The sequence below is a fragment of the Schistocerca piceifrons genome, chromosome 7 (genome assembly GCF_021461385.2).
Source record: "Schistocerca piceifrons isolate TAMUIC-IGC-003096 chromosome 7, iqSchPice1.1, whole genome shotgun sequence".
Lineage (NCBI taxonomy): Eukaryota > Metazoa > Arthropoda > Insecta > Orthoptera > Acrididae > Schistocerca > Schistocerca piceifrons.
The window spans coordinates 562,047,176-562,071,296 of record NC_060144.1 but is presented as its reverse complement, the minus strand read 5'-3'; the positions used below and the strand labels follow the sequence as shown (position 1 = coordinate 562,071,296).

The 24,121-nt window shown below is 40.7% G+C and overlaps 1 protein-coding gene across 3 annotated transcripts in view; it reads right to left on the bottom strand.

Moving 5' to 3' along the window:
• Nucleotides 1-24,121, bottom strand: part of LOC124805214 (45 kDa calcium-binding protein) — a 147,044-nt gene that overhangs the window by 31,209 nt on the left and 91,714 nt on the right. For all 3 annotated transcript variants that reach the window (XM_047265720.1, XM_047265718.1, XM_047265719.1), the window contains one exon: nt 10,771-10,958. In XM_047265720.1, coding sequence (XP_047121676.1) covers nt 10,771-10,958 — 188 coding nt within the window. The remainder of the gene's footprint in view (nt 1-10,770; nt 10,959-24,121) is intronic.

The window sequence follows — 24,121 nt, the reverse complement described above, 5'->3', positions numbered from 1 at the left end:
AAATAGGAGTGCGGGTAAGCTACTACAAACAGCATAGTGAGCGCATTATTGTGGATAAGATAGACACGGAGCCCATGCCTACTACAGTAGTACAAGTTTATATGCCAACTAGCTCTGCAGAGGATGAAGAAATTGATGAAATGTATGATGAGATAAAAGAAATTATTCAGATAGTGAAAGGAGACGAAAATTTAATAGTCATGGGTGACTGGAATTCGAGAGTAGGAAAAGGGAGAGAAGGAAACATAGTAGGTGAATATGGATTGGGGTTAAGAAATGAAAGAGGAAGTCGTCTGGTAGAATTTTGCACAGAGCATAACTTAATCATAGCTAACACTTGGTTCAAGAATCATAAAAGAAGGTTGTATATATGGAAGAATCCTGGAGATACTAGTAGGTATCAGATAGATTATATAATGGTAAGAGAGAGATCTAGGAACCAGGTTTTAAGTTGTAAAACATTTCCAGGGGCAGATGTGGACTCTGACCACAATCTATTGGTTATGAACTGTAGATTAAAACGGAAGAAACTGCAAAAAGGTGGGAATTTAAGGAGATGGGACTGGGATAAACTGAAAGAACCAGAGGTTGTACAGAGTTTCAGGGAGAGCATAAGGGAACAATTGACAGGAATGGGGGAAAGAAATACAGTAGAAGAAGAATGGGTAGCTCTGAGGGATAAAGTAGTGAAGGCAGCAGAGGATCAAGTAGGTAAAAAGACGAGGGCTAGTAGAAATCCTTGGGTAACAGAAGAAATACTGAATTTAATTGATGAAAGGAGAAAATATAAAAATGCAGTAAATGAAGCAGCCAAAATGGAATACAAACGTCTCAAAAGTGAGATCGACAGGAAGTGCAGAATGGCTAAGCAGGGATGGCTAGAGGTCAAATGTAAGGATGTAGAGGCTTACCTCACTAGGGGCAAGATAGATACTGCCTACAGGAAAATTAAAGATACCTTTGGAGAAAAGAGAGCCACTTGTATGAATATCAAGAGCTCAGATAGAAACCCAGTTTTAAGCAAAGAAGGGAAAGCAGAAAGGTGGAAGGAGTATATAGAGTGATATACTTGAGGACACTATTATAGAAATGGAAGAGGATGTAGATGAAGATGAAATGGGAGATACAATACTGCGTGAAGAGTTTGATAGGGCACTGAAAGACCTGAGTCGAAACAAGGCCCCGGGAGTAGACAACATTCCATTAGAACTACTGACAGCCTTGGGAGAGCCAGTCCTGACAAAACTCTACCATCTGGTGAGCAAGATGTATGAGACAGGCGAAATACCCTCAGACTTCAAGAAGAATATAATAATTCCAATCCCAAAGAAAGCAGGTGTTGACAGATCCGAAAATTACCGAACTATCAGTTTAATAAGTCACAGCTGCAAAATACTAACGCGAATTCTTTACAGATGAATGGAAAAACTGGTAGAAGCCGACCTCGGGGAAGATCAGTTTGGATTCCGTAGAAATGTTGGAACACGTGAGGCAATACTGACCTTACGACTTATCTTAGAAGAAAGATTAAGGAAAGGCAAACCTATGTTTCTAGCATTTGTAGACTTAGAGAAAGCTTTTGACAATGTTGACTGGAATACTCTCTTTCAAATTCTGAAGGTGGCAGGGGTAAAATACAGGGAGCAAAAGGCTATTTACAATTTGTACAGAAACCAGATGGCAGTTATAAGAGTCGAGGGGCATGAAAGGGAAGCAGTGGTTGGGAAAGGAGTGAGACAGGGCTGTAGCCTCTCCCCGATGTTATTCAATCTGTATATTGAGCAAGCAGTAAAGGAAACAAAAGAAAAGTTCGGAGTAGGCATTAAAATCCATGAAGAAGAAATAAAAACTTTGAGGTTCGCCGATGACATTGTAATTCTGTCAGAGACAGCACAGGACTCGGAAGAGCAGTTGAATGGAATGGACAGTGTCTTGAAAGGAGGATATATGATGAACATCAACAAAAGCAAAACGAGGATAATGGAATGTAGTCGAATTATGTCGGGTGATGTTGAGGGAATTGATTAGGAAATGAGGCGCTTAAAGTAGTAAAGGAGTTTTGCTATTTGGGGAGCAAAATAACTGATGATGGTCGAAGTAGAGAGGATATAAAATGTAGACTGGCAATGGCAAGGAAAGCGTTTCTGAAGAAGAGAAATTTGTTTACATCGAGTACAGATTTAAGTGTCAGGAAGTCGTTTCTGAAAGTATTTGTATGGAGTGTAGCCATGTATGGAAGTGAAACATGGACGATAAATAGTTTGGACAAGAAGAGAATAGAAGCTTTCCAAATGTGGTGCTACAGAAGAATGCTGAAGATTAGATGGGTAGATCACATAACTAATGAGGAGGTATTGAATAGAATTGGGGAGAAGAGGAGCTTGTGGCACAACTTGACTAGAAGAAGGGATCGGTTGGTAGGACATGTTCTGAGGCATCAAGGGATCACCAATTTAGTAATTGAGGGCAGCGTGGAGGGTAAAAATCGTAGAGGGAGACCAAGAGATGAATACACTAAGCAGATTCAGAAGGATGTAGGCTGCAGTAGGTACTGGGAGATGAAGAAGCTTGCACAGGATAGAGTAGCATGGAGAGCTGCATCAAACCAGTCTCAGGACTGAAGACCACAACAACAACAACAAGTTGAAAGTCAACAAACAAGGCAATTTTTGGACATATTGAAGAGTTTCAACATGTCACCACCCATAAACAATTCAACTAGAATAACAAACACCTCCAATAGCCTCGTAGATAACATGTTCTCACATATGTCAGCAACTGACATAGAGGTAACAAACATAGATTTAGGATTGTCTGACCACAATGCTCTCACCATTGAAATCCCCTTAAAGTCAAAGGAAGATAAAGGTGTAAATAATATTTACAAAAGAAACGTCTCTGTGGACAGCTGTCATCAATTCATAAGTATCTTAGATGTTATGAAACAAACAAGTACAGATGAGGCATATAGTGTATTTGCATTGATTTATATGATGAACTTTGAGATGTGTTTTCCAAAGGAACTGACCAGAATCAAGTGTACTGGACACACAAAGTCAAGTTCTTGGATGACTCTTGGCATTAAGAAATCATGTGAAAACATGAAAAAACTGAATTCAGAGTTGAGGGAGTGTGCAGATACTGATTTTATAGAATATGTAAAAAGGTATAGGAAAATATACCGCAGAGTAATTGCAAATGCAAAGTTACTAAGTAATGATATGGAAATAAAACAGTCCAGAAATAAAACTAAAATAGCATGGGAAACAGTGAGAAAAGAAACCAGGGTACCTATCAGAGACAAGGATATTATTCTAAAAGATGAGGAGAATAAAATGGTAGATAATATGCCATGCATAATTATATAAATAATTGCTTTTAAATTAACCCCAGACATTAAGCAGGAATTTTGGGAAGCAGATTAAGATGGAAGCACCCAAGGCACCCAGCAGTATGATGGCAGTTCCATCAAACGAAAAGGAAGTTTTAAAAGTGATTAAAAGTCTCAAGTCCAAGATGTCAGCTGGAGTAGATGAGGTGCCAGTAATACTAGTAAATAGCGAAACCACTGGTGCACATAGCAAACTTGTCAATGGCTGAGGGCATGTTTCCACAGAAACTGAAAATTTCTAAAGTCGTTCCCCTGTTGAAAATGGGTGATAAGCTTAAAATAGAAAACTGCAGACCTGTCTCACTTCTCCCAACTTTCTCTAAGGTTTTAGAGATACTAATGAAATATAGAGTCACACATTATCTTAATATCCACAATCTGATAAACAGTAATCAGCATGGATTTCAAGCTGGGAGAAGTACCGAAACAGCTGTACTGGAATATACAAAAGAAATAATCAGTAAATTGGAAGAGGGGAAAAAGTGTAGTTGGGATAAATCTAGATTTGTCAAAAGCCTTTGACACTGTTGACCACAGCATACTTTTAGAAAAGCTTGAAGCTATAGGTATCAGAGGACCGGTAAAAAAGTGGTTTGAGTCTTATCTGGAAAAGAGGATGCAGGTGGTTGAAATTACAGCACCACATATTAATCAAAAAATTAAACTAAGATCAGATCCAAGGGAGGTGACAGTAGGAGTACCCCAAGGAAGTGTATTACTCCTTGCTGTTACTCATTTACATTAATGATATTCAGGTGTCAGAGAGAAAAGCTAGAATCATGTTATTTGCTGATGACACTAGTTTAATAGTTAGTGATATGAAGCAGTCATTGCACAGTACTACAGTACTGTGGACCGTGTCCTACAAGATATACAAAAATGGTTTAGTGCTAACAAGCTAACACTGAATGCAAAAAAACTAATTATGTGCAATATGGAAAAATAAGTGAACATGATGACCTAAATCCCACCATGGAGGGCAAACAACTTGAAAGAGTACAGTGTGCAAAATTCCTGGATATGCACATTCATGAGAAGATTAACTGGGAGGACTATGTGATGAGCTTAGCACTAAAACTAAATTCAGCATGTTTTGTAATTAGAATAATTTCAAGATTTTGTAGTAATGACTGTACCAGATTAGTATATTTTGGCTATTTTCAGTCCATTGCAACCTATGGGACAGTATTCTAGGGAAAAACAAATTGTCGTCTAAATGAGATTTTCAAATTACAAAAATGCGCTATTTGGATAATGATCCAGAGCCCACCTCAAACACATTGTAGGCCACTTTTTAAAGCAATGAAAATTTTAACAATTCCATCATTATACATTCTGAAATATCTGTTGATGCTCAAAAGAAATCAGAACAAAATGAAAGCCAATACAGACTACCATAATTATGATACACAGCAATGTAAAGATCTCCACATACAATCTGTAACAAGGACCCGAAGCCAGAAACATGTATGTAATCAAGGCATCAAACTTTTTAATGCACTACCAAAACATATCAAAGAGCTGGAAAATGATGACAAATTTAAAACTGTTATAAAGAATCACATGCTTGACAAATGTTACTACAGTGTAAGTGAATTTCTATGCTCGGCTGTATTAGAACATAAAGAACCACATGCTTGACAAATGTTATTACAGCATAAGTGAATATCTCTGCGCAACTGTATAAGAATATATGTTTATAATAGAAGGAAACATTCCGTGTGGGAAAAAATATATCTAAAAACAAAGATGATGTGACTTACCAAACGAAAGCGCTGGCATGTCGATAGACACATAAACAAACACAAACATACACACAAAATTCTAGCTTTCGCAACCAACGGTTGCCTCATCAGGAAAGGGGGAAGGAGAGGGAAAGACGAAAGGATTTGGGTTTTAAGGGAGAGGGTAAGGAGTCATTCCAATCCCGGGAGCGGAAAGACTTACCTTAGGGGGAAAAAAGGACGGGTATACACTCGCACACACACACATATCCATCCACACATATACAGACACAAGCAAAGTCTGCTTGTGCCTGTATATGTGTGGATGGATATGTGTGTGTGTGTGCGAGTGTATACCCGTCCTTTCTTCCCCCTAAGGTAAGTCTTTCCGCTCCCGGGATTGGAATGACTCCTTACCCTCTCCCTTAAAACCCAAATCCTTTCGTCTTTCCCTCTCCTTCCCTCTTTCCTGACGAGGCAACCGTTGGTTGCGAAAGCTAGAATTTTGTGTGTATGTTTGTGTGTCTATCGACATGCCAGCGCTTTCGTTTGGTAAGTCACATCAGCTTTGTTTTTAGAATATATGTTTAAGTTAATGTGACAAATGAAATTACATCAGTTAATATGTCTGTCAAGCACATAAGAAATTATGTTATAAAAACACTTATTATTTGTATATTGTATTAAACATAAGATAGATTCATATGAATTCAGCACAGACAAAAATTTTGTAAAGATATTATATAGTTGTGAAAATGTACCCTGACAAATTCTATATCACAAATGTAATCATTGGGATGATAATAAATAAATAAATATAAATAAATAAATAAATGCTCATTTGGTAAATTGTAATGTACTGAAAGCACTATTAATTACACAGTTGTTTATTCCTTCATTAATAATGTGTAATATCTTTATTTATTGCTGAGTCTGGAATTACCGTTTTAAAATAAATGTGTGTAATTGCAAAAGGGAACCAACAGTAACCAATTACGGCCCCGTCTGCAATCGTAACTGAATCCTGCCTTCCTTGACTCCCAGGTTACAATTTGGAGCGGCTGTTCCACACCTTCCAATCCGCAGGCCTCCTCAAATGCAGCCTCAAAAAAATCTCTTTTTTTTTCACAACTGTTGGTGAAATACCTAGGACATACCGTCTTTGCAATGGTATTAAGCCCGCGCAGAAGCTGGTCAAAGTCATCATCACATTTCCTTGCCTCAGGAATTTAAAGGAGCTCCAGTCCTTCTTGGGTAAGATTACATAAGGGCAGGTCATTTGCATGGTCGGAGGCATATGGACAGATGTTCAAGGCCTTGAAGCAGGCACTCTTATCAGCACCATCTCTTGCCGCATTTCAATGGCAAACAGCTAGTGGAGGCAGCGGACGCCTCTGAATAGAGCCTAGGGGTCATCCTGGCACATGGAGACACTGGCAGCTATGAACATTCAAACACATTTGCATCAAGGAAACTCAATGCCACACAGAGGCCCTCACAATCATCTTCCTGCTGAAGAAATTCCTTGTATTCCTATACAGAACAAAGTTCCACCTCATTACGGAACATAAATCACTGGTCTCCCTCTTCTGCTCTGCAGAAAAGCTACTGGAGAGGACTACCCACAGACTCCAGTGCTGGGCACTCTTTCTCAGCAGGTACAATTACAAAATTCACTTCCACAATACTGCTCAACATGCCAATGTGGACTCTTTGTCCCATCTCCTGATGGGCCCTGAGCCATAGTTCAACCAAGACAAGGTCTTGTCCTTCCAGTTGGATCAAGAGGCTCATCAGGCACTGGACACTTTTCCCATACAGAGGCCTGTGTGGCTGCAGCCATGGCCAAAGACATCATCTTACAAAAGGTACAGAAGTACATGCAATAAAGCTGGCTGGACCACATTCCCAGCTGGGACCCAGCCCATTGCGGCATTACTTCCACCTCTGCTACCAGCTGATTCTGGTGGACAGGGTTATCTTACTCATCACATATCAACGGTCTCCCTGGGTACTCCCTCCGGAACCTCTGTGCTCAACAATCTTATGGCTCTTACAATAAGATCGCTGGGATTTATTGCAAACTAAACTGCTTGTCCAGCACCATATGTGCTGGCCTGGCATAAATCGGCAGGTCAAACATCTTGTTCACAACTGTCATCAGTGCAAACTACGGCAAGCAACTCCCCACTAAATGTTCTCATCCTGGCAGATGTCCTCACACCCTTGGGGGCAGGTTATGTCAATTTCATGGGCCCCTTCCTGGATATTACCATTGAGCATTTTCCAACTTACTGTATTGGTTAACAGTCTGCTCGTGAGTGCAAAGGCTATGGTAGAATTTTCGTTATTGAACGATTTCCTCTCATGCTGGCGTCAAACAATAGACCACCAGGTTTCTGGTGGGTTCTGGCACGAGAACAGCATTCACTACCTGCTGTCTCCACCTTTCCATTGTCAATCAAATGGTTAGCTTGAAAGACTCATGTAAACTTTCAAAACTCAAATGAGAAAATATGTGGCCGATGCTCCCACAGTTGAGTTAGTGATGTTTTTTTAATTCCAACAGATCCATGTCAATAGGGCAACAATCCAACATAAATCCTCCATTTTCACTAGCCCTACACCTTCCTTCGCCTCACATTCTGCGGGCAATCTGCAGCACTGTCCCCTCGCTTCCAGCTGTGCACCTGAAAATGGGCGTGGAGTTTCAGATGCCAGTACAAGTGGATTCTAGTGGTTGTCCAGCAGCAGTGATGACACCATATGTACACTCTGGCCAGAGGAAATGAATGGTGACACATCATCAGAATCAGTTCCACCTGCGGCAGGTGACCTGATACCTCCAGGCCCTCCCACAATCATGACAATACCACCTTTTGTTTCTCTTCCACCAAATCTTCTATTATTTCTCCTCCTGCTCCCAAGCTGTTCCTGCCCTCTGGTTCACAGCCCTGTTCATAAAACCTGGCCCTGCCCTCACTGCCCTCTGTTTTTAAGCTACCCGAGATGTACCAGATGACGGAAGGAGATCAGGCAGCAGTACCCACCCGGAAGACACCATCCTCACTGCTGCTGCACCCTTCCACACTGGGATCCGTTGAGGACATAGTATGGTCTCTGCTACCAGCACTGGAGTTGGAACGACTCCATCCGCAACACTGAATGAGGACCTTCTGGCCGTATGTTCCTGTCCAAGCTGATCAGGAACTAATGGTGCCAGAGGGGATGTCCCACATTTCTGAACACATTACCAGGTATGGAGTGCTGCCCGGGTGCTCGGCCAGGCAGGGGATACCTCATTGAGACTCAGCTCACCACTTCCCAATGGAAGAAGGGATGAGGTAACTCACTGGGCTACCACTTAAGACATTGGGCACCAGCCAAAATCTTCGACATTGGCTGTCGTCACATGGTGGGCACATTCGACACGACTTCACTATAGTGAAGTGAGGCCACAAGAGAGAGACACTTGGGCTGAGCAACCACACGAAACGGCTATGCAGGTACCTCCCAGTGCCACCTGCCACATGCAGGCAATTGCCCACAGTGTGTTCTCACTCTTCATACCATTCACTATGTTATCTAAAACTGTACTATACCTGTTTTGCCATATGGAATACTAGAGCTACAATAAGATTATTATAGCTTAAGCACAAAAGGAGAAATGTGGCTTGAATCTTATCTAGATGTCATGAACAATTCAGATGTGGAACTTGTCTCCTCTGCTTGACTTACTATTACTAGTGGGTCCTACAACATTCCATGTTAACACTTTTTCTCCATGATCTTTATAAACTACCTTCCATGGTGCAAGTCCCAAAATACTACTTTATTCTATAAGCAGATGACAGACACCTCCTTCCTTTCCAAGAAAATTTCCTCATACAAAAAGCATTAACACGAAATAAACAGTTGCTCAATGACCAGATAAAAATCGGAAACCAGACTTTATACAGAATAATTGATAAAATCCATCACCTCCTCCCACTCCCCCCCCCCCCCCACACACACACACACACCACTCACAGTTACATTTCACCACTCGCTCCTCACCTTCTCCTCTAACCCACACTCCATCACACTGCTATATACTTATGTCCACTCATGGTTTCTCCCATAGAATTACACACATACAAAATTCTAATTTAAAAAAGAATATTTGTAGGTCAAAGACTAAGTAGTGGAAATGTTATGTTGGCAACACTACAAAACACAAACTTCAACACATACTTGAAGTACGAAAACAAACAGAATACAGTGGTGAGCATAAAAGTGTGTTGTAAGAAATGCATAGTGCTGCAGAGCATCTAAAAAGTGTCTAACACAGAAAAACAACGATGTGCTAGCAGATGGCATTTTCTGATGAAGTGAGAAAGCAGCCGAAAAATCACCGTAAGTAGAAACCAACATATTCTTAACAAACTGTTTTTTACCTAAAAAGTGAATCAAAATGTAAATAAACTTAATTACAGACAACTGATGATGGTTTACCTCAATAAAGCAAAACGCATCTGGTGAAAAAGTAACGCATTTTGTAGTTGCAACAACGGATCAAAAATACCCTCATGTAAGCCTTATATGTAATTATTATTATGATAATTGTATATGACTGAAAAAGTAATGCAAGGCCTGGCAAGGGATCATGCTGGGGCTATTCCTTTTTCTTGCATATGTAAACATTGTAGGGCCTTCTAATTTTCCATACAATTACTCACAAGATGTATGGGAAATATTTGCAGAGTTTTGTATGACAGATGATAGAGACTGTAAATTCCTTGGGCTGCAGTTGAATGGCACCTTCAGTGGGAAAATAATGTTAATTCAGTAACACAGAGAAATAAGCAGAGTATTGTTCTTGCTTAGCCAGCTGTACAAAACAGTTTATAATAAAATGTGGATGACAGTGTACTATGGGATAATTTTTCCATTTATAATTATGGGATAGAACTATGGGGTTGTGCTGCTGAGGTGCACTTGAACAAAACTGATGCTACACAAGAGAGCTCTTCAGATAATACCTGGTCTTGGGTACTGAGGCCAGTTGTGGTGCGCTTAGCCAAAAGAAATATGTCACTATACTCCTCATGTGTATACCTCAGACCACAAATTAGCCTAATAGCTCTCTTAAAATAAGCACAATTATTACAGACAAAGAACAAAATTAGAAATAACAGCTCAGTGTAGTACAAAAACTTGCCAATATCCATTACAGCACATACTGGGGATGGATTTAAAAAAAAAAAAAAAATATTTACTTATAATCAATTGGCTCTTAGCCGTGTACATAATGCGAGGTTTGCAAAAATCATAATTTGATGAATACATGCAAAAAGAAATGCATATAATTCAATAAATAAAACATCCTACTGATACACTCACATCATGGATCCATAAAGCCAAAACTAAGTATAACAAAAATAAATTACATAATATCACACAGTTACTTTTCTTCAAAACAACTACAACAATGTACGCCAAATATAGGTTACAGCTTTCAATACAATCATTTACATAAAACTGAAACAAAGTTCCCTCCTCAGTGAGATGATGTGTTTGATTTACAAACGATTCCATTATTTTGTAATACAACTGAATAACAGTTACATTTGCTTATTTGAAATGATTGAAACAATTATTTTATAAACGACTAACCAACAGTTCGTGGCGATCAGCTCGTCCATCTCTGTCTCGATCCACTAACTGCCGAAATTCTGATCGTCGTTGTTCTTCCACTACATTGCCCGCACTATCATCAGCAGCTGCAGCAGCAGCTAGCCCTAGCTGTTGTTGTGGAAGACTCGAGAATTCCTCCTCCGTCAGGAACTCGTCACCATCATGATCTGTAAGAAATGTATCATGAGATATATAGTCTTCTGTCTAAGAGACCTATCAAGGAAAGTCTCAGACTGACTTTTCTTAACAATGTCCTGAACAGTTATGCATCTATCATCATTGTCATCTTACTCATGGAGATTAGGGATCTTCAGTTACAACTCCACAAAGTTTATGCCATCATTTCCCTGGTTGTCCCATAATACATCTTCTCCCTTTCAGATTGATGTTCAAAGTTTTCTTGGGTAATCTTCCATTCTATCAACATGTTGTAACCAACTGTTTCTGTATTCAGTTGTACATAAGTCTGTAGTTAATGTATTCTCAAGGAGCGCCACTTACTGTAAATGCACATATGTTTAAATTTGGCAACCTACTTTACACATTCACTCAGTTGCATTTATTTACATAAAAAGCCTATTTCAGAATTTTCTTTTGTGTGAGAGCGTGTGTACAATGTGTCGATTTGAAGTTCTAGATTTGCATATTTTACTGGTCACATTGCTTCTGTGTAACCTTTCATTGAATGTATCAATAGCTGTTTGTATTAAGAAATTTCGAACATTCAAAAGTGTTGCAATAAACTTGTATTGTTAGCGTCAATGATAGGTTTAAACATAATTGTGCTTTTTTTTCTCATTCAAAACAATAATTCTCCAATTTTACTGTACAATTATGCCAGAAATAAGTTATTTTTGAGAATTTTCATATGCTTACAAAACTACATTTTCGTAAGTTACTGGTACAAGTGTTTTGAATAAAATCAGCACTTCTGGTTCACAGTTCTGACAAAGAATACATCACTCCTGAATCTCACTGTATATCAACAGAAATAAATGTGCAAGTGGAAGGTTCAGTGACAAGCTAGGCTGCAACATCCAAGACTTATGCCATAGGGCTGCAAACTGTATGGTCCCCCTAAATGGATCAGCTGTGCACTGCACAGCAGAGGCTGCTACGCAGGTGAGTGACAGTGTGTGGGGTGCACACAAAGTTTTTTCAGATCAGGTGACTCTCCATCCAATCCAGATAATGACAGCTGTAGGAAACCCAGAAGCATCAGTGTAAGATCAAAAGACACGTCTCCACATGTGAAAATATCAAAATCCTAATGGTTAACTGCAAAACCTTCGTGACAAACTGCCAGAGTTTGAAGCTCAGGTACAGAAAGTTGCCTGAGTCCTATAATAGGTAGCAGTCAGATTTTAGAGGAAAATTTAAGTGTATATTGAAAGGATAGGCAAATGGGAAATTGAGGTATTGTATTTGTCGCAGTAGACAAGAAACTCAGATCCACCGAGATAGAAATTGAAGCTGCACGTGAGATTGTTTGGGCAAGAGCCAGTATCAGGGTTGAGCATAAAATGATAACTGGATCCTTCTATCGCCCCCAGACTTATCTTCTAATGTAACCGAACACTTGAGAAAAAGCCTCAGATCATTTGTGCGTAAGTTCCCCAATCATACTATAATCATTGGTGGAGACTTTAATCACGTAACACTTAACAAAAATTACAATTTTGTTAGTGGTGGCCATGATAAGACATACTGTGAAACATGAAAATGCCTTCTCGGAAAACTACCTACAACAGATAGTTAGGAACACCACTCACGATGGAAATACAGGGTTTATCAAAAAAAAAAATCATAACTATTATGTTATTTGAGATATGTGCATGAAGAACATACTGTTGGAAAGAGCAGACTCTCAAGTTTTACTTGGTACCAGTTAGGTAGCAGTAGTGTGTACCCACTTCAGCTCTAGTAAAAATGGTGTCAGGACAACAGAAAGCATTTTGTGTTCTATGTTTTGGAAAGTGCGGGTCAGTAATAACCGTTCAGTGCGACTTTCATACTAGGTGTGGTGTACATCCTCCTACAGCACACAGCATTAGATGATGGCATTAACAATTCCAAGAAACAGGTTGTTTGTGTAAAGGCAAATTGAAGGGCCGTCCCTGAACGTCTGACATAGACATCGAACGCATCCGCCATAGTTTCACAAGGAGAACTAGGAGTCTACAGAAATGCATTCACCTTGAAGCTCAACAGCTCAACAAGCCTCGAATGTCCGTCTGTCATGCGCTGCGTCGATGTTTACACATGAAGCCATACAAAATTCAGCTTCTGCAAGCTCTTCATGAAGGTGACAAACAACAACGTGTGGAGTTCTGTAATTTTGTGTTTGGTAAGATGTAGGATGATAGTTTTCTTCCAAGCTTAATGTTTAGTGACGAGGCTATTAGTGTACCAAAGTTAGTGTCCAGTCCCTAGTGAATGAGACAGGAAATGAAACTGGGGGTGGCAGCGCAAAAGCTGAAATGGAAACCAAGGAGCACTGCCCCAATTTTATTCTCCTGCCACTGAAAAGATGAATGAAATAAGTATTAGCATCAGTGGTGTTGAGAAACGATTGAAATCATTAAAACTGAACAAAGCGCCAGGGCCCGATGGAATACCTGTGAGAGTCAATGGAATACCTGTGAGATTCTATACCGAATTTGTGGCTGAGTAATCCCCTCTCCCTAATATAATTTAATAGGTCCCTTGAAGAAAAACCCATGCCCAATTCTTGGAAAAAAGCACAGGTCACACCTACCTACAAGAAGGGTAGCAGAAGTGACCCACAAAACTATTGTCCACTACCCTTTACATTGATTTGTTGTAGAATGTTAAAATGTATTCCGAGCTCAAACATAATGAGGTATCTTGAACAGAATGACCTTCTCAGTGCCAGCTAGAATGGATTCTGCAGGGAGGATGCAGAATGTTCCTTTAGATGGACAGTCATCGTCAGATGTAGAAGCAACTTTGGAAGTGCCCCAGGGAAGTGTGTTGGGACTCTTGCTGTTCATGTTATATATTAATAACCATGCAGACAACATTAACAGTAACCTCAGACTTTTTGCAGATGATGCAGTTATCTATAATGAAGTACAATCTGAAGGAAGCTGCACAAATATTCAGTCATATTTTGATAAGATTTCAAAGTGATGCAAATATTGGCAACTTGCTTTAAATGTTCAGAAATGCAAAACTGTGCACTTCACAAAATGAAAAAAAAAGTAGTATCCTATGATTATTATATTAATGAATCACTGTTAGAATCGGCCACCTCATACAAATACTCCCTGTAACACTTTGTAGGGATATGAAATGGAATGACCACATAGGCTCAGTTGTGAGTAAATCAGGTGGTAGACTTCGGTTTATTGGTAGAATACTGGGGAAGTGCAATCAGTGTATGCAGGAGACTGCTTACAAATCACTCATATAACTGGTTCTAAAATATTGCTCAAGTGTGTGAGACTCACACCAAATATGACTAACACGGGATATTAAATGTGTACAGAGAAGGGCAGCATGAATAGTAACAGGTTTTTCTGATCTGTGCGAGATTGTCACAGAGATATTGGAGGGAACTAAATTGGAACACTCTTGAAGATAGACGTAAACTATCCCGAGAAAGCCTATTAATTAAATTTTAAGAACTGATTCTAGAAATATACTACAATCTCCCATGTATCACTTACACAGGGACTGTAAGGATAAGATTAGAACTTATTACTGCACACACAGCAGCATTCACAAAATCATTCTTGGTGCACTCATTGCGGGAATGGAACCGGGAGAAACCCTAATAACTGCCACAGTGGGACATACTCTCTGCCATGCACTTCATGCTGGTTTGCAGGATGCAGATGTAGATGTAGATGTTGTTGCTGTGTCAGTGGGTTAGACGAAGACTTTTTGACTGAAGAGTTCAATTCAGAAGCTACTGTTGTAGTTATTACCAGTTTAATATAGGTATCAGCATTTTTGTACAGTTCATATAGGACTACTGCAAATGTAGTTTGAGAGAAACTGGACCTATTGTTACACCTGCTGAAACCATACTGACTAATTGTGATATTGTAGTAGGGGGAATGTGAATTAAGATCTTAAAGTGACAAGAGATAAGCATAGTCCCATAGTGAATTAAAAAATATATTGAGAGAGTTAATTTAACAATGTGCCAATTACAAACACACCCAATATCTGATGTGTTTAAAGATTTTTTTTAATTATGAGAGAACTGTGTGATGAAACAGTATTTCCCTTTTCTGTCAACAGGCTGTAAGTTAGGACAAAATTGTTCACCTCAAAAATTCATCTTTTGGATAGACTAGTTTCAGCAGGGCTATGACGCAAAAGATTATATTTCCATTATTAATTTGTGAGTCAAATTAATACCTGAAATTTTTTAAAATGATTTTTGAAACTATTTAATGACAGTAATTTAAAGTAAAAGACAAATGTTTCAAAAATATACAAAATATTCAAAAAATACACAAAACTGATTCTTAGTCATCTACTCATCATACCAATAAGAAAAACTGATATATGTTGCTCTCAGACTGCAGCATCAGCATCCTTTCCAGCATTTGTGTTTGTTGCACAACACCTATCTGCTGAACAGCAATGTATCCTAATACAGATTTTATTGTTGCATACAAAAGACCGGATATACGAAGTTTTTATTTCAGTCATCAACCCTGAGAATGGTTTGACAGAGCTCGCAATTCACTTCACTTGCAGCTATCCTCTTAATTTCAGCACAACAGCTGCATGTTACATGATCACCAATTTACCTCTTATACTCTAATCTAGGTCTTCCCCTGTGATTATTTCCTCCCACCATCTATTCAATTAGAAATTTTAGTAATATAGTCATGATGCCCTACACACAAAAACACATTATTTTCAAACCAATAAAGAACATTGTGCAACCTAGGACTCTTTTTTAATATTTATAACATTATACGGTTGCCGTACCTCCATGTCAAAATGGACTGGAATAAATTTTACGTCTAGTTATTTCATTTGTTTCCTCCCCATTGCTAACATTTCTCACTCATGTGCTACATACATAGTTTTTAGGGAATCTTTTTCTGGTCAGAAGACTTACATTTTTTATGTTAACAGCTGTTTATTTTTATGCACAGCACCTTTGCTTTGTCGAGTGTTTTTCTTACTAGACAGCAAAATTTGTCATTTTATTCACAAGTCTTTTGTTCAAGTTTAATATCTTCCAACTAACATGTACACCAACCGCATTCACCATTACATCAGTTTCCTTCTTGTCTATCTGCATATTATATCCATCAGCTAGCATTTGCTCCAAATCATTAAGCAGCTGATTACTTTCAGCAATTATTGCTATGTTATCAGAGAACCATATCATATGGAGTTTTTGTCATTTACAACTTGGAGACAGTTCTTTATTTCCCTCATTTCAGCTTAAATGTAAAGATTTATATTTAGTGGTGACAATGAGCAACTCCGCCTTGTACTTTCCCCGATTTTAACATTTTATGTTATTTCAAGTGCTGATTATTCCAATCTGCTGCGCATAAACACAGTGTATTACACTTACATTGCTGCAATTGATTTCACAATTCTTAATTAGCTTATCTTAAAGTAGGAAAGAGTATAAAAATCCATTCACACACAAGCAAGCACACCTCATGCACACATGATCGCCAACTCCAGCATCTCGGGTCAGAATGCAACATCATGTGGGATCCAAGTACCAATCTTGAGTTGAGTGGGGAACGGAATGGTATAATTGTGATTGGTGGGGGAGAGAGACAAATGCTGTCTGGGGGAGTGTGCAGGGAGTAGCCTGCCAACAGGTGCAGGTGCAGCATCAGGAGGTTGTGGGGCAAGAACATTTGGGGGGGGGGGGGGGCAGGGGGGGGAGGGGGGAGCAGAGGAACAGGGAAAGATGGACGGATGTGTTTGCAGAGGGCTGCAGATAAACAGGGGGGGGGGGGGGGGGAGGGACATGAGAATGGGGAGGAGATGATAGGACAGAGTGGATGCAAACTGTTGGGTGGAGGGTGTGAGGAGAGTATGTCACGATAGGTTGAGGGCAGGATAATTAACAGCAGTGGAGAATGTGTTGTAAGGATAACCCCCATCTGTGCAGTTCAGAAAAACTGGTGATGGAGGGGAGGATCCAGATGGCTCGTGTAGTGAAGCAGCCATTGGTATCAAGTGTGTGTAGTGAAGCAGCCATTGGTATCAAGTGTGTTATGTTCAGCTGCATGTTGTGCCACAGGATGGTGTATTTTGCTATTGGTCACAATTTGGCGTTGGCCATACATCCTGGTGGACAGCTGGTTGGTAGTCATACCAATATAAAAAGCTGTGCAATGATTGTAGCAGAGCTGGAAAATAACATGTCTGTTTTCACAGATGGCCTGACCCCTGATGGAGTAGGATGAACTTGTAATAGAAAGTGCTGGGTGGGTGGGTTGGGCAGGTTTCGTACCTGGGTCTTCCACGGGGATGTGATCCTTGTGGAAAGGGATTGAGGATGGCATAGGGACAGACTAGGATGTTGTGGAGGTTGAGTGAGTGATAGAATACCACTTTAGGTGGGGTGGGAAGTATCTCGGATAGGATGTACTTCATTTCAGGGCATGATGATGGGTAATCAAAGCCCTGGGTGAAGGATGTGGTTCAGTTGTTCCAGACTGGGATGGTACTGAGTGATGCAAGGGACAGTCCTTTATGGCTGGTTCTTGGTGATGGTGGGAGGACTGTGGGTGTGAGGGGAATGGCACAGGAGATATGTCTGCGGACTAGGTCTGGGGGATAGTGTCTCTCTGTGAAGGCCTTGGTGAGATCCTCAGCATACTGAGCAAGGGAGTTTTTGTCACTGCAGATGTGGCCAGGCTATACAGGAGGGATTTTTTGATGTGAAAGGGATGACATCTGTCAAAATACAGCTACTGTTGGTGGTTGGCATGTTTAACATAGACAGAGGTGCAGATGAAGCCATCAGAGAGGAGGAGATTGACATCTAGGAAGGTGGCACACTGGTTTGAGGAGGACCACATGAATGGATAGGAAAGAAAGTGTTCAAGGAACAAAGATAGGGTGTCTTGGCCCTGAGTCAAGATCATGAATATATAATCAATGAACCTGAACCAGACTAGGGGTTTGGTGTGTTTGGAGGTTAGGAAGTTCTTCTCTAGATGGCCCCTATAAAGGTTGGCACAGGAAGGTGCCATGCACATGCCCATGGCTGTACGGCGGATTTGTTTATATACCTTCCTTTCAAATGAGAAGCAGTTGTGGGTTAGGATAAAGTTAGTAAGCTGTGTGAGGAATGAGGCAGTGGGTCTGGAGTCTGAAGGACAATGGGAAAGGTAGCGTTCAGTAGTGGTAAGACCATGGGCATGTGGGATGTTGGTGTATGGGGACATGGCATCAACAATGAAGAGTAGGACTCCGGAAGGTAAACAGGTGGGAATGGTGGAGAGTTGGTGAAGGAAGTGGTTGGTGTCATTGATGTGGGAGGCTAGATTATGGACAATTGGTTGGAGGTGTTGGTTAATGAGGGCCGAAATTCTTTCAGTAGGGCACAAAACCAGCCACATTGGGGTGTCCACAATTGTTAGGTTTGTGGATTTTGGGGAGGACGGAAATGGATTCTTGGGAAATATTCTGGGAAGGGCCTAAGGCTTTAAGAGGGACTGGAGTTTGTGTTGGACTTCTGGGATGGGATCACTCTGGCAGAGGTTAAAGGTGGAGGAGTCAGATAATTAGTGGAGGCCTTCTGTCAGGTAGTCACTGCAATTCATAATGACAGCAGAGGACCCTTTGTCTGCAGGTATGATGATCAGGCCAGGATTTGTTTTGAGGCTGTGTGTGGCTATTCTTTCTTCTAATGAAGGGCTGGTGCTCTGAGGAAGGGACCTGGGGAGGGATGGTGAGGCTAAGCTGGAGGTAAGGAATTCTTGGAAGTGACTAGTGGGTGGTTAGGTGGGAGGGGGCACATCACAGTTGGATGGTGGTATGAAATAGAAGAGGCAGGGTTCAATGTTGAAATTAGAGAGATTTTATGATATTGCAGTGCATGTGTTATTCTGATTACGATGCACTGTGACGACTACAGCTGTTACGAAACACATCAAATGAGTTCACAGTTGCAAATAAGAACTTCCATCAGCTACAGAATAGAATGACAACAATGACAATTTGTGCCGGACCGGGACTCGCCTAAGGCGTCTGCTCACGATAAGCAGGAAATCCGGCTTCGAGTCCTGGTCTGGCATAAATTTTCATTGTTATCATTCCATTCTACAGATGATGGTAGTCCTTATTCACAACTGTGAATTCATTTGATGTGCAACTGTGAATTCATTTGATGTGTAGAGTTGTCTTGGTCAGAGGGATTGGCGGGAAAGAAGTGCTTGCATTCCATGGATCAGAAGAAGCAGAGTAGGTCTTTGACACATCCAGCATGGTTAAATTTCTGTGTAGGGCTAATGGTGAGACCTTCAGATAGGATTGAAACTTCTGTGGAACTAAGGGTTTTGATGGAAAGGTTAAGAACATTGTTACAGAAATGTTTTGCCTCTGGATTTGGTGGAGAGTTGGTAGGGAGTTTTGGGGGATGTGGCAAGTTGAAAAGATCAGCTAGGCAGGGTTTACCTGCTATGAGGGGTGGGTGAAGAAGAACACTGTGGGTGCAATAGGGGTTGGATAGTGGTGCCCCAAGGTGGCAGTAAGATGTCAGCAGGAAGGATAACTTATGGAGGTGGTGCCTAGAATGCTCCTCCAGGTGCTGGAGAGCAAGGGATTCATTTCAGAGATGTGATGTATGGAGTAGAGATTGGAAAGTAGTAGTATCTAGCAGAAGGACCAGAGGTGGTTCTGGGATTCCTGTGACATGGAAATGGGCTTTTGCAGTACCAGGTTTGTGAGGGCCATGGATGACAAAATTTGAAAAGGTGTAGGTCATTGTGAAAGGACAGGTGGGATCTTTACAGTCAGGCTGTTTGGGGGGGATTCCACAGTTTAGGCGGCATTTGAGAAACAGGATGTGGGACTGTGTTTTAGCCAGGGAAAGGGATACTTTTCTGAACTGACGCAGAAAGATGGAGCAAGGGTCCATTGTGGCAGGAATGGTGTAAAGGAATGGGAATGACACAGAAAGTGGTGAAGTAGGTGTTGATGGTCTTGACAGAGGCTATATAAGGGAAAAGATGAGCAAAAAATTCATAAAGACACACAGAAACACATACAGATGCACAAAAATAAACACAGATGTATAAATATATGCATAAATATAAAAATACGCAAAAATACATGAAACCAAGCACAAAATACGTTAAAAGTGTACAGAAACATGGGTCAAAAAGGAACAATGAAGTGTTGTGTGTGTGTGTGTGTGTGTGTGTGTGTGTGTGTGTGTGTGTGTGTGTGTGTCGTGATAAGTGTAGAGAGAGGGTGGGAGGATGGGTTATATCAAGGATCAAAAAGTTCGTGTGGAAAACGAAACACTGAAGTATGTTGGGATGAGGGATGAGGTGCAATCCGTAGGAACAAACATAATTATAACTACCAGAAGAAAGAATCTGCAGCATTAAATGAGGCATCAGCAGACCACATGGTTACGAAATCTGTGTTGTGTGGAGACGATTGTTAATACCGTGTGGCTCCGAAGTGGATGCAGTTTGGAAGGTGCTCAATAAACTTAGGAAACACGAGACAGAACAGATACTGAGAAGACTAATGCTATAGAGAAAAGTAACAATGGAAAGCATCACAGGGTTGTAGGATGGAAGAAAGCAGTTCAGCAAATATCAGACATTGGAAGCTCTAGGTAGGAATATCAACAGTGTAGGAAAAGACAAGATTGCTACTTACCATAAAGAAGACACATCAAGTTGCAGACAGGTCCAATTAAAAGACATTCACATACAGCGTTTGGCCACAGCCTTCATCAGTAAAACACACACACACACAGACACACAAGCACTCACACATGACTGCCAACTCCAGCATCTCAAGCCAGAATGCAACATCATGTGAGGTGCAAGCAGCAATCTGGAGGGGTTGGGAAAGGGGAAGGGATAGTAGTGTATGGGAGGGGAGAGTGACAAATGATCTGGGCTCAGGCCAAGACACCTTATCTTTGTTCCTTCAAAACCTCAATACTTTCTCCCCCAGCCGCTTCACGTGATCCTCCTCAATCCAGCACGCCAACTGCCTGGATGTTGACTTTCTCCTTCCTGATGGCTTCATCTACACCTCTGTCCACATTAAACCCACCAACCACCAACAGTTCCTACATTTTGACAGCTGTCATCCCTTTCACACCAAAAACTTCCTTCTATATAGCCTGGCCACCCAGGGACAGTGTATCTGGAGTGACAAAAACTCCCTTGCTCAGTATGCTGAGGATCTCACAAAGGCCTTCACAGACAGACACTGTCCCCCAGACCCAGTCCGCAAACAGATCTCCCCTGCCATTTCCCTCATGCTCCCAATCCTCCCACCATCACCAAGAACCAGCCACAAAGGACTGTCCCTTGCTTCACTCAGTACCACCAAGGTCTGGAACACCTGGACCACATCTTTTGACAGGGCTTTGATTACCTATCATTGTGCCCTGAAATGAGGGACATCCTAGCCAAGATACTTCCCACCCCTCCTCAAGTGGTGTTCTGTAATCCACCCAAGCTCCACAACATCCCAGTCCATCCCTATGCCAGTTCCAACCCCAACCCCTTTCCATAAGGATCATATTCCTGTGTAAGACTCAGGTACAAAACCTGCACAATCGGCCCACTCAGCACTTCCTATTCCAGTCATGTTACAGGTTTATCCTACCCCATCCGGGTCAGGCCATCTGTGAAAGCAGCCATGTCATTTACCAGCTCTGCTGCAGTCATTGCACAGATTTTTATGCTGGTATGACTACTAACCAGCTGTCTACCAGAATGAACAGCCACCACCAAACTGTGGCCAACTGCAGAACAGACCACCCTGTGGCACAACATGCAGCTGAACATAACACACTTGATATCAATGGCTGCTTCACTACTGAAGCCATTTAGATCCTTCACTCCACCACCAGCTTTTCTGAACTCTGCACACACTCTCTGCTCCTGTAATTATTCCGGCCTCAACCTATGGTAACATACTGTCCCCACATCCTCCATCCAACAGTTTTCACCCCCTGTGTCCTATCATCTCCTCCCCATTCTCATCTCCCACCCCCTTTATTTCTTGCCCTCTGCCAATGCTTCCACCCATCTTTCCCCACTCCTGTCCTGTTTGTGTGTGTGTGTGTGTGTGTGTGTGTGGTGTGACACTTGCTGATGAAGGCTGTGGCCAAAAGCTATACATGAGTGTCTTTAAATTGTGTCTGTCTACAACTTGATGCAGCATAAGACAACATAGATGAAATATTCATCTTATTTCCTACAAAAGTATTTGTTACCTGTAACCGTCTTTCAGGACCCCCAACAAAGCATTGGATCCTGTACTGTGCAAGCACACAATGGAATGGCTGAAGTGCCAGGAAATGTTTGATAACACTATACTCCACAACAGATGACGACACTGGTTCAAAATAAGGAGAAGTGTTGAACAATAAAGTTGGCTCTCACTTTCTTATTCATTCTCATAACAGATTCAAGTTTTAAAAAGCAATCAAAGAAAGGATACAGCACCTAAAGCCTTAGTCTTCTCCAATGATGTAAAGGTAACGGTAGTGGAGGCACAAGCTGAACTAGATCTCAGACATGAAGAATTAATGACACGACAGTAGATTTATTGTTGAGCGCAAATTCTCAAACAGTCTATCTAAGAATTGGAGGTGAAGAAGTGGAGATATTAGACAATGTACGTGCTTAGATGGTGTTGTCTCTTTGGATAACATCACACACTAACTTACTGACAACAGAACACAAAAAGTTTCCAAATTCTAAAATGTAGTACATACTGTATTTTGGGGGTGAACATTTTCATGTGATTCCAAGATCAGTCCACACAAAACCTACCTTGAACCTAAATAGGTATATCTACTGGAGGCAGAAACAATTACTGGACAAAATAAGTTTCATATCGCAGTGACAGAAAATTTCCTCTTCTTGCCTACAGAAGACAAAAATACATAAAATAAGAATGAACAGATATAACAACATCTGGGAGTGGAAAGAAGTCTGATAGAGCTGCTGGTAGTAAAGCAGTTACAGTGTTATGGCCACACTTGGAGAATTGGTCCCCACATGAAATCTTGAATACATTTCAGTCTAAATGTTCCTTGGAAGATCTCATGATGACCTGGGAAAGTAGAACTTTAAGCACCTTCTTATTCACCACAGGACTTCTGGAGTGTACAATGCTCTAACTGTTCCTTAGAAGAGTTAGAGGAAGAGTTCTTGATGGTTAATAGAATCAGAGCTTAAAAGACCTCAGGACTAGAGATGGCAATTGGTATCAAATATATGAACGGCTAATGTAGCTGGACAAATGACTGAGGAGAATGAACTGGAGCAGAAAAATGATCATTATAATCTCAAACCTTTTAGATCTTATCAAGAAAAATTGGCAGGCTGTGTGTGTGTGTGTGTGTGTGTGTGTGTGTGTGTGTTAGTACATAAAAATCTAGTTAAAGAGCAAGTTAATGAGCAACAATGGTATTATTTTAGTTCTAATAAGAATTAAAATAACCTGTACTGTTTTCAAAATCTCACACTCTATTAAATGTGAGCATCATAATCTCCCTTCATTCTATTACTGACCTCAACATCGTAAAATTTGTTAATAGTATAAATTGTACAGTGTTATCAACACAAAATCAAACAGGGATACTGCAAAAGCAGGACTAACTATAAATAAGTAGAGATGGAATTAGCACATTTCATCAAAATATAAGGTATTGGAGATAAAGTTAGCAAACTGCTTATAGATGTTGACTCTGAAATTATCAGTATATCAGAGCACCATTTAAATAATTTGACAATTCAGAGGCTTCCTTTACCAGGATATGGATTAGCTGGCTGTTTTTCAAGGAGTTCCTTGTGGAGTGGGGGAGTGGCCATATACATAAAAAACTGTATTCCATTTGAATCGATAGACATATCATGGCACTGCACTGAACAGGCATTTGAATGTTGTGCAGAGGCAGCTGAATTTAGTGAAACTAAACTTCTAATTTTTGTTGTTTATTGGTTTCCTAACTCTGACTTCAGAGCATTTCTGCTCAAGATAGAGTGGATTCTTGGTTCACTTTACAGGAAGTACCAAAAATTAGTTATGTGTGGTGACTTCAACACCGATTTTGTATACGATTGTGCAAGAAAAAGGGATGTTGGTGGATCTG